Genomic DNA, 12,035 nt, shown 5'->3' with positions numbered 1-12,035 from the left:
TGTTATAATATTATAATAATATTATTATTAATAATAAAAAACAATAATAACAACAAAAACGATGCAAATATATAAAATCAACACTATAAATTAAAGAAAATTAAAGTCTGATATTACAAAGGTATCATTTTATTTATTTATTGCTAAATAGGCTAATACAGTTATTTAATAAATGCTTTTAATCAAACAAACAAACATTTAAAAGTCCATTTACAGTAGTAGGCTACACAGTTCTGGTTACAGCGTAAATGAATGAACGTAGTCATATTGCAGCAGCAACAGCCGTTGATGTGTAAGGGGAGGGAGGAGCGTGGGGTTGACTGTGGGTCTTTGCTGAGTGAAGTGGAAAATCAACCTCAGCCCCAGAAACATCACTAAAGTGCCATCATTCTGACCTAGATTTTCTTGTCTCCTTGCCTCTCTCTGTCTCTCCTTGTATACGTATGTTGGAGTGCAGTTAAACACAGACATTACAGCATGCATGATTAACACCATATGCGGGCCACTTCCCCAGGCCAATCTCTCTCCCTCTCTCTCTCTCTCTCTCTCTCTCTCTCTCTCTCTCTCTCTCTCTCTCTCTCTCTCTCTCTCTCTCTCTCTCTCTCTCTCTCTCTCTCTCTCTCTCTCTGGAATTTGTCTTTTTACTTAATTCACAAGGATCAGAGCATAAAATTATGAATTCTTCAAAAACACATTTTCTGTTGTGTACAACTGTTACGTCATAAATTGGTACGGGGCAGATGCAACACAAAATATACAATTAAATTATGTTTTCTAGAGTTCTACATTTGAGTATTTGTGTTCTTGTTGTTGTATACACAAACATTTAGAATGTACTTAAGTTTTTTTGCTACTGGTTAGATGGTGGATCAGCACCTAGAGATTATGTTCATCAGAGACCAGAACTCCTAGATGCGCCCCGTGGACCAATCACCAGATCCTGATGCACACACATACACACTTAGTGTCATTTACACTATCTGACACAGCTGCGTTTAAAATTGAACTGGAAGTTAAGTGCTGGGCGTCCGGTCAGAGGAGAATTGGCCCCAACTGAGTCTGGTTTCTCCCAAGGTTTTTTTTTTTTTTTTTCCTCCATTCTGTATGCATGGGGTTTTGTTTCCTTGCCGCTGTCGCCTCTGGCTTGCTTTGTTGGGGACACTTAACTTCTAGTGATTTAACAGAGACCGTCTCTGCATTTAATAGCAAATTGTTCACTCTCGTCATTATACATCCCTGTCATTGTATTCTTCTACCTTATACTGTACAGTGCTTTGATGCAACCTGTGTTGTTAAAAGCGCTATATAAATAAAAATGAATGAATGTACTGCATGAATATTGAAATGTCATACTGGTTTCTGTGTGTAGATTTATAATGCTAAAATATCACTTTTAAAAGCACCGTTTGGTTTATAGGCAGAGAAAAAAACTCATCAATACCATTATATGGCCAACAAACAGTATTCATCCTCAGTAACCCCTCAGGGATTATGTATCCAGATTATTATTTTTTTGCTTATGTAGATGGATACCTCACAGACTCCTATAGTGTGTCATGCTACTCTATACCCAATTTAAAGAGTATTTTACTTATTTATTACAGTCTTTATGTATATTTTTGTTATTTGATCTGCAAATAACATGTACATATGTTAGAACTAATAATTTAAATAAATCCAAATTGACAAATTTATGAAAGAAATGTCCCTAGTCACATCACCTATGATGAAAAAACATGTAAAACTTAGTGGGTTTAGTATATGTGGACAGCACTCTCCTTCTCATTTTCATTGTGTGAAACTCATAACAAGCTTATTATCTTAAACCTGTGCTAAGCTGTGTTACTCAACAAAGATTGTAACGCGCGCGTGTGTGTGTGTGTGTGTGTGTGAACCTTCTGTTCAGTTAAACTCTAGTACAAAGTCCAACTCGAATGTGGTAAAGACATCTATTTTCTTTGTCCCTGCTGTTGAATCTGAACATAGTAATGCTTGGCCATGAATGTTAGACTGACAACTAAGGAAAATACTATCTGTTCATCATGCCATCTGAGATTATTTTCTCGTCTTTATTCTCTTCTTTAGTCTTTCATGTACCACGACTTCACACTTCACTGCAGATTTGACATTTGGAATAAAAGATTCTAAGAAATATATACGACCCTGGTTGTAAGAAAATGTGTCTTTTCTGTACATCATATACAATCCTATCCTGCTTTAGAAGAAGGGCTGCTTTGTCTTGTCTGTTCAGTAATGCAGCAAGCTCAGTCACCATGGTTACAGCACACATTCTTCATCAGCAGAAGATCATGCACTGCACACACTCACATACTAAACACAATTACAAACAACACTCTGTTTAACGTGTTTAACTTATATGGTCATTGTTTTTTGTGATAAAATCAGATCAAATTAAACAGTAAAGTATATACTATATAATGCATACATGGTGGAGTAATAATTCCACACATGTATTTGCAAATATAAACGTTAGTAACATTATTGTGCTCTTGTAAGTGCCTGAGATTGGCATGGTCAGAAAATTAGGTTTATTACAAACATGTAAAATACAATACAAGAAAGTGTAAACCTTTATTTGTGTTACATTTGTGTTTTGATTATTTTACTATTATACTTTTTAAAATGTAAAATAGTAATAGAAAATTATGTTTCCTGTGGTTGACATAAAAAGCACAATGCCATCTTCTTATGGTGAGTTTTAGGGTTGTATGTATTGGAACAGTATGTACATTTATGAAATAATGCTGCTGCTAGTTTTTTTTCTTTTTACTAAAGCTGTCAATCCACTGATTGCATCAGTGCTGTATGGGTTTATGCAAAGGTTTTTATAACACCTGGTGGTAAGCTGGTCTGTTCAGCTCAAATCAAGCAAATAAAAAAACAATATATGTATGAACAGAATGGAATGCAAGACACAATAATTTTTTTTCTTTCTTTCTGATATTTATGCATTCACTATTTTATTTTAAAAACGTATTATTTTTCCATTCAAAATATTACATTTCCTTTCATGTATTGAAAAAATTAAATTGAATAATAAATTGAATTGATAAATTGAAATAATATTTATGCTCTGTTCCTTTAAAAGCCTATTACACTGAATTGCATTGCACTTCAGGTCATGTTTAAAAAATTTTGGGGGTGTTTGGGTTGAACAACATTAAAAAAATGTACACATAAAAACAGAATTCACGTTTGATTCTCAAAAAAAAGAAAGAAAGAAAGAAAAAGAAAAAGAAAAAAAAGAAATAGAAATAAATTATTTTCCTGAGTAAGCTCATTTTTGTTACTGATCAAGCAAACTTGCAGGGAACATTATATTTCTCAGTATGTATGAGACTCTATTAAAGGTCTTGTGAATATTTTTGCTTGCGTCAAGCTTTAAATAGCTAAATTATAAATTGATAATTTTGCTGTATTTGGAAATAACTAGTTGTAGTATCCTGCTGTTTTCCTATGTTCACATATGTTTTCCTACCTGCTAGACAGACTACGTTTCCTTTCCCCATTTAATGACAATATGATGTTCCTTGATCAATACACACCATTTTCTTCATTTAGACCAGAGAGAACAATCACAATGTTTTCCATATCACTGGAAGTGAAAAAAAAAAAAAAAAAAAAACATTTATCCAAAGAGACTGTTACACATTTCATAGTATCATGATGAGTTGAAATTTTAATTTGAATTGAATTGAAATAATTATGAACAAATTAATAAAACAGGAATGTATGTAGCACTTTATTGTGTCTTGCTCTACACCCAAAGCACTTTACAATCATATGGGAGTGAGGGAATGATTTGGGAATGAACAACATGCTTTTATTGATTTCACGTCTTTAGACTTTCTTAGTAAAGAAAGAAAAACAAATCTGCATCTTATTTCCTATCTATCATATTTAAAATTCACGAATGCTTAATTTATCACATATAGTGGCGATTGTTAACAAAAATGATTTAAATCTGCTTATTACGAGATCAGTTTTCATTTACATGTTGTCTTAAAATTAGACAAATAGAAATGTTTTATTTTATTTTATTATTTTATTTTATTTTTTCGTCTTTTATTTTGAAAATCTAGGGAGGCAGCAACAGGAACTTGAATAGTACAATGTCAACATTCCTCTCCAGTCATTCAGTGGGGGAGGGTTTATTTAGTGAGCAGCATCTGGACGCTGGATGGGCCTCTGCTCTGTCCGCTTTGTGTTTATCACTGACTTTAGTTACACTGTGTCTAGTGTCCGAAAGGACTAAAGTAACAAGGGTTGTGCTGACAGCTCTGTCGTACGTATGATGGAGTGATAGAGAAAGCACAGGTAAGAAAAATAAGCGACAGAAATGCAGTCGATGATTGAAGACTCGCTTATGCATTGTATTTATGTCTGCGAAGAGCATTTAAAGACACAGCGGAAAAATTAACAGTTTACGCGTTTGGAAATGATCGGAGGTGTTTCTCTTTGTTCCTCCGTACTTGTTGATTATTGTTTGCTTGAGTGTAACTTTACTTTCTGTTCTGCCGGTCAGTAGCAGTGAAGGTGACACAGCTGAGCAATAACAAAATGACAGCTCAGCCTTTTTGAGTGGTGCACTGTAATATAAATACACTGTAATTAACTTTTGTTATGTAGTTTCTATGATATTAAGTAGTAGTTGTTTTAACTATTGTAAAGTAATTGTATATTCGAGGGGGGTCTCCCTAAAACTCTTTCAGAATGTGTGTGTGTGTGTGTGTGTGTGTGTGTGTGTGTGTGCTTATGTTAATATGCTTTTGTGAATATGCGATGTGCATATGCTATTTATGTAATACAACCTTCTTTTGGGTCTTAAAATATTCACTTACAATACCAATAAAGACGTAATGTAATGTTTTATGGTGTTTTTTTAAAGTATATTTTTCATTATTTATTACTTTATGTGTTGTGTCACATTTCCTCCTGTCTATTATGGCCGCTGAATTAGCTACAAAGGAAAAGTAGGGCTTTAGGATTATGATGTATAAAATACAGCAGTGAAAAGTTAACTTTTATTATTTTAGCATTATTTTTTATTATAAAAGCATTTATCACAAATCTTGTGTCTGTCTGTTTTAGGCTTAGAAATGGATGGCTCACTTCTTGAAACTTCAATGCCACCCCCAGCATCCCCTGCCCCCACAGCTTTCTCTGCATCTGGGCACAGTGTTCAACCAGTGTCTTCTTCAATGCCTAGCCCGTCTCCTTCAACAATGACTTCAACCCTCCAACATGCTTCACAGACAGGTCGATCCCAGCTGAATGCAACCAGCAATTCCCACAATGCCTTTCCAGGACAATCATCTTTTCCTCTACAGGGTACAGATTTATTTTATTCTCAGATGTCACATACTCCCATGCTGGTATTCCCCAAGTTCTTTAAGCATTCAGTAAGCATTGACTCATGAGTTCAGATCTAAAATTACACACTCACCAGTAACATTAACTGAAAAAAAAGGAATTGAAATAAAGCTGAAATTAAAAAAAATAATTATAAAGATTAGTTGAAAGACTCTACAAATGTACAATTAAAATGTCACCATGTCCAATCAAATTACTAAGACTGATCAATAAATCTAATAATGCTAAAAATGTAAATAATATTGTTAATTACTAAAACTTAAGCTAATTTAAAATATTTATAAAAACTACAATGTTTATAAATAATACTACAATAATGCTGACATGCACAAAATGTAGTCATAAATAGTGCAATGCAAGATTCAGTTGCCATATGAAAAGCACTGATATGTTGTCATAATGTTTTCTTCTTTATGTTTTCAGCTTTTAACTACCAAGAAAATGTAGTATACAAAGACATAACACACCTGCCTGAACACACCAATCTGCTTTGCAAACAGTTGCAAATAAGTGGGTTTAGGTCATAAAGGTCGGATTTAAAAAACAAATGTGTGTAAAAATCTGCTGTGTGGACATCTTTAGTATGAACTGGATTGCTTTGCCACTATACATATTTGTTGTGACAGCATAATTGTGATTTGAGGCTATTCATATGTGTGCTGCTTCTCATTGTCTAGGGGAAATTCCAGAGGAACTGAGCATTGAAGATCTTAAACAGAGGGCAAAGAAGGGAGACAACAAAGCACAGACAGAGGTCTGAATGCAACAAACATGCTACATATTTTTATAGTAATTAGAAAAAAACTTACACTGTGTTTTTTGGACAGATTGGCAGATATTACTTGAAATTAGCAGAACAAGAAGATGAGGAAGTGAATTCTGTTACTGCTGTTACATGGCTGCTTCAGGCAGCAAAAAATGGACGGAAAGATGCAGTGAAACTGCTACAGCGCTGCCTGCATGACAGAAGGGGTAAAGCAGATGCTTATTATGATATCTAGATTATAAAGATATGACATCCCTTTGCCTGTAGCAAATTAATCATGGATTAATATATGTGTGTGCGTGTGTGTGTGTGTGTTGTGGCAGGCATCACAGCTGAGAACAGAGAAGAGGTGTGTTCCCTGGCATGTGAATCTCGTTTTCAGCGCAGTGTAAGGAAAGCAGCTCTGTTAATGTACTGGAAACTCAATCCAGAGAGGAAGAAAAATATCACTGCTGCTGAACTTCTGGAAAATGTGAGCCAGCTCAACACCGAGATAGGTGAAGCATCAGCAATCTGTTGTTGTGATCAACCAGTTTGGACAATGCTCTGTCATTTTCTTTCAATATTGTTGTGATGTCCCTTACCTGTATGCTGTTAGAATTTATAACTTAATAATGAAGAATATTCATACATTTATTTTCTCTAAATCAATAGTGTCAACTATAAATACAATATCTTGCCAAAAGTATTGGGACACAGCCTTCTAATAAAAGTTTTGACTATTTTATTAATTTTCATGCATACTAATCTTAAGCATATAATGCTGTTCTGGATAATTGTGTGCTTTTAATTTTATAGCAACATTTTGGACATGCTTTTCTATTCTAACATGACAATGCATCTATGTATAAGGCAAGGTTCAACTAGACTGGTCTGCAGAAAGTAAAGTCCTAACCAATGAATTGTTCATGTACATACTATATGGAAGTATTGGGACACCTTCTTCTTTAGAACAGAAAAAGCACTTCCAAAACTGTGACAAGAAAGATGGAAACATAATTAATGTACTTAAAAATTGTATTTCCATCTCTGTTGCAACAATTTTGGAAGTGTCTAAAATGGCTGAACCCATATGTTAAAGCTATAGTGATGAGTTTTTGGCTGGAGGTCTGCATTTAAAGTCACACCAGAAGATTTTAATTGGAATTAGGACTTGGCTTTCTGCAGACCAGTGAAGTTCTTCCACACTCATGAAATCAATAATTTCTTTTTGCCTTATAGGCATTGTCATGTTAGATTTAACATTAGTCCTGTTCAAATTGTTCAAAGCACTCCCTAGAATGTAATTATATGCTTAAACATTAAGATTTGTACTCATTAAAATGACTAAAGTAGTCAAACCTGTGCATTAGAAGGAGGTGTCCCAATATGTTTGTCAGTGTTGTTTATCTTCAAAACATTTAACATGCTTGTGTGTCCTCCTTATCCTCTAGATGGTGCTCCCAGCAGCCCTCTCTCAACCCCGACACAGAAACAAAGAAAAGTTTTAGAGAGTTTGGTCTCAAGAGATGGTGAATGCATTATCTTTCTTAGTGTTATTCTTTTTTATTAGACTTTAATTGCATATGTGATATTATTCTGAATTTATGTGTCTGTTCTCTGGCAGGGATTGATTATATTGGTGTAGAAAAGTTTGTTGAGAATACTAAACAGTATGCTGAGGGCATTTCCCCAACTCCTGCCATGGAAGGGGTTACAGGTGATGATGATGATGATGAAGGGCCAGTAAAGAACCCAGATGAACTGCCTTTGCATCAGAAGGTGTTATTACATTTCTGCTTAAATCTATGTGTGTGAAAACTTGGCGAGCTGACTCATTGTGTACTGCCTACATGACCAGCTGTAGAAAACACTTCTTATACAATCATTAGCAATGCATTTTATTTAACAGTGATCAAATATACATTGTACATTGTAACATTGTAAGTTGTTATCTAAAAGTAGGCCACATATACATGATATTTGGAATTCTCCATCTGGAAGATATTGACATGTTTATTTTTGGTGGACTATTCCTTTAATGACAAATTCTTAATATTTCTGACAGTTGGCATCTCTGCTATTTAGTTAAGCAGCTCACTATGTTTTAAGAAACTGGCAATGTTATAGTGTACTAAAAATATTCTTAGCTAAACAAATAATTTTCTTCATTCCCACAGGTGTTGAAATTTCCCCTACATGCAGTGATGGAGGTGAAAGAAGTGTTGATTGACTGGGCGTCACGTGCTGGCATGCAGTGGATTAGTGCCCTCATACCTACTCATCACATCAATGCCCTCATCTTCTTCTTCATCATCTCCAACCTAACCCTTGAGTTCTTTGTCCTTGTCATTCCCCTTATTATATTCTACCTCTCCTTCGTGTCAATGGTCATCTGCACTCTCCGAGTCTTCCAGAACAGTAAGGCATGGGAGAACTTTCGATCGCTGACAGCCATGTTGTCTCATTTTGAGCCAGGGATCGACCTTGAGCAGGCAGAGTCCAACTTCACATGGAACCACCTTGAGCCATATCTGTACTTCCTTCTTTCTGCACTTTTCCTCATTCTTTCGTTCCCTGTGGCAGATAAGTCCTGGTTGCCATGTTCGGAACTAGCTACAGTTGCAGTCTTTTTCACTGTAAGCAGCTATTTAAGCTTGCGACCAACAGCGCAGCAGCATGCCAAATTTGCTCTGCTCTCCCAAGTTGCCTCCACCATTTCTGCGTTCATGAATCATTTGCTGGGAGGCTGGGTGGGTCGTATAGTTGGTGGTGCTTGGTTCAGCATGCACCTTGGTGATCAGTTGGTACTGCATGTGGGAGTGCCTTGTTTTCTGTATCTCTACCTCCTCTACCTGTGTTCACGGATGGCCACAGCAGGTGGTGCACGTGGGACATATTGTGTGCTGCTACCCTACTTGGTGTGCTTCATCTGGTGTGAACTGTCTGTGACACTTTTGCATGAGTCCACTGCATTGGGGCTTATGCGCACAGCTGTGGGTTACCTCCTTTTTTTCTTTGCTTTGCCGGTGTTATCATTGGCATTAGCAGCCGTAATGCTGGTGCAACTATTGCAGTGGTTTCTCTCACTGGAATTGACCAAAATGGTCGTAACGTTGTGCATTTGCGTGCTGCCTGTCCTACTGCGTTGGTGGACACGTTTTAGCGTGTCGCCCTTGGCAGTGCTGCGCTCTTTGCGGCATAGCAGTGTGGTCAAGTTGATCCTTGTGTGGATTTCAGCGCTGGTGCTCTTTAGCTGGTTCTACGTGTATCGTTCGGAGGGAATGAAGGTGTACAACTCTACCCTGACTTGGCAGGAGTACAGTGACCTGTGCGGTCCTCGTGCTTGGAAGGAGCGCAACATGGCACATGCCCAGATCCTCTGCAGCCACTTAGAGGGACACCGCGTGACGTGGGAGGGCCGCTTTAAGTATGTTCGTGTCACTGAGATTGAGAACGGCGTGCAAGCTGTCATCAACCTTCTGCCCGTCTTTATAGCGGACTGGGTCCGATGTCTATATGGTGAGGAGTATCCTGCTTGCGAAGAGACCCAGACAGGACCTGCTGAACCACTGTGTCAACTCAAGGCACTTGCAAAGCACAAGTGCCATGTAAAACGTTTTGACTACTATAAGTTTGAGGTAACTATGGGAATGCCGCAGAAGGGGCGCAACGGTGCACAAGATTTTGATGATGCTACCAAAGACATTGTGCTACGGGCTAGTAACGAATTTCGCCGTGTCCTACTTGCACTTAGCTCAGGTAGCGTGGTGGAGTTCAGCACAGTACTTGAGGGAAGACTAGGCAGCAAATGGCCAGTGTTTGAGCTCAAAGCCTTGCGCTGCAAGACATGTGTCTCACCCCTTGTACCAATTCAACGACAGGTCAAGATCGAGCAGGACTGGAGGATTAACGCCAGAAACGCCTTTGCGTTCGCCTTCAATTTCCTGTTCCACCCTCTGCTATCAGCTGAGGTGGAGGGTACTGTATCTACTACAGAATTATCTGTGTGAAGCTAGTTTTTGACCATTGGCATACACTACAGTATTAGACTGAATTCAAAGTACAATTAGACTATTGATATTGATAAAGTGCTTCTGATAAAAGCACTATTAAAACGCCAGGAGCGCTGTCATCTTGTTTTGTCTGTTCCAAGTATGAATGTGAATGGCATTCTGTAGCACCCACAGCAGAGGTGTCCATTTGTGTTTCTGGAGGGCCACAGTCATACGGAGCCTACTCCAACACAACTGCCTTGTTTCTTACAATCTTGAAGACCTTCATTAGCTGGGTCAGGGGTCTTTAATTAGGGTTAAAGCATAAAAGTTGTGCTCCAGAAGCAGACTTGGACACCCCAGTGCTACAGAAACCAAATAAAATACCACTACAGTCCCTGAATTATTTAATTCCCCTTTAACTATTGAATAAAAAGTTTAGGAATATGAATATGCATATCATGGGGTCATTAAAAGCCATGCCTAAATTTCCAAAAACCAGTGCATCTGGACTCAGATTTTCTACAGTAAGAGGTTACTGTACATTTCATTTTACTGATTATAGGGCTTTTGAATGTTTGATTATTATATTTAATTTAGTTACTGTATTCATTACTATTTGGGTGTGTGCATGTGTGTGCCTGTTTCATTGTTATTATGCCTTAGATTGGTTCAAAAGTATCTTTTGAAGATTTAGGTAACTTACATTTTAGGGCATATAGAACAAAAATAAAAATGATTAACAATTTTTCTGTGAAAATACTGTACAGTTAAATAGAGGTTTTTCTTAGACATGCCTACAGATGTTTTTGTTTTCTATAAGCTTGGGATTATTATTGTCATATATAATAATAATATGATCTATTTGAGATTTTAGTAGACATTTCAAACCTTAAACATTGCTGAAAAAATGTTTGATAGTTTGTGGCTGCATTGAAGGTACAATCTGACCAGTACGTTGCACAATATTAAAACACTGTATGCGTTATGTAGTGACTGAATTTGTCCTGTGTGAAAAATCATGAATTTTATTTGCAGTACTATAAATATGTAAATTATATAACAGTCAATACTTAAGTGCCACTCACATTTATCATTCCTATATAACCAAAGAGAAGCCACCCACACATGTCCGCATATCGATTTTGTTCCCTTTCATTACCCATCTCATTTACTGAAATACATTGTCTGTGTTTTCCTTTCTGTCCTGCTATAATTCAGTAAATACTCCACCTTATTTTATAGACGTGTGGGTTGGCATGTTTGGTTTGCAACAAAACAACAACACTTAACAGTTAAAAAACAATATCATAGCAATTACATAACAAGCTGGTATCATGTCAGCATTTTTTGGATGTACAACTCATTCTTCAGAGAATGTGAAAATCTAGTTTTATGCATTATAAAGAACAAAGAGAATTTCAGATAATTATGAACATTACAACCATTAGATGGCAGAATAATTGTATCAACTGACACTCGAATGCACTGGTGAAAGCCAGTTACCTCTGAAATCTGTTACCTCTGCTTGAAACAGGAACTCAACCCTGCAACATTTTAGACTGAATGTATTTAAGAGTGTTTGGAAAGTGTATTTTCATCTAATAAACATCAGGTTTAAAATGTAACAAGTATGGCAGGGATTCACTATGCTGTCTTCTAGTGGGTTGAAATTATTTATTATTAATATTATTATTATTTCTGCACAAGAAAATAGGGGTGGTAGTTTCCTATAAAGAGAAAAAGCAAGCAAAAAATTATTGTCTTTTTTAGTTCTACAGTTTTTGTAAAAACTGGGTGTAGGATATACATGTATGTTTTATGTGTATGTTTTTGCTATTACCTCATTGTTCCAAATTTAAGACTATGTTAACTATACACCTGCAACAATAGGTGGCGCC

At 36.5% G+C, this 12,035-nt stretch overlaps 1 protein-coding gene across 1 annotated transcript; it reads left to right on the top strand.

Annotated features, from left to right (window-relative positions):
- The first annotated feature begins 4,158 nt into the window (after positions 1-4,158).
- wfs1b (Wolfram syndrome 1b (wolframin)) lies at positions 4,159-11,122 on the top strand. The gene is made up of 8 exons (XM_043257620.1): positions 4,159-4,338; positions 5,113-5,352; positions 6,072-6,148; positions 6,222-6,366; positions 6,484-6,657; positions 7,594-7,671; positions 7,767-7,921; positions 8,320-11,122. The coding sequence occupies exons 2-8, from the start codon at positions 5,121-5,123 to the stop codon at positions 10,150-10,152; spliced, it is 2,694 nt and encodes an 897-aa protein (XP_043113555.1). The 5' UTR covers positions 4,159-4,338; positions 5,113-5,120; the 3' UTR covers positions 10,153-11,122.
- Positions 11,123-12,035: the final 913 nt, after the last annotated feature.

The sequence above is a fragment of the Puntigrus tetrazona genome, chromosome 14, assembly GCF_018831695.1.
Source record: "Puntigrus tetrazona isolate hp1 chromosome 14, ASM1883169v1, whole genome shotgun sequence".
In the NCBI taxonomy this organism is placed as follows: Eukaryota; Metazoa; Chordata; class Actinopteri; order Cypriniformes; family Cyprinidae; genus Puntigrus; species Puntigrus tetrazona.
This window is presented reverse-complemented; position numbering and strand designations above follow the sequence as displayed.

Excerpts from the sequence above, each read along its gene's own strand:
- wfs1b (XM_043257620.1), top strand. The coding sequence starts at position 5,121 with ATGGATGGCTCACTTCTTGAAACTTCAATGCCACCCCCAGCATCCCCT. Across the intron at positions 6,149-6,221 it reads ACAACAAAGCACAGACAGAG|ATTGGCAGATATTACTTGAA; the intron begins GTCTGAATGCAA and ends TTTTTTGGACAG. Across the intron at positions 7,672-7,766 it reads GAGTTTGGTCTCAAGAGATG|GGATTGATTATATTGGTGTA; the intron begins GTGAATGCATTA and ends GTTCTCTGGCAG.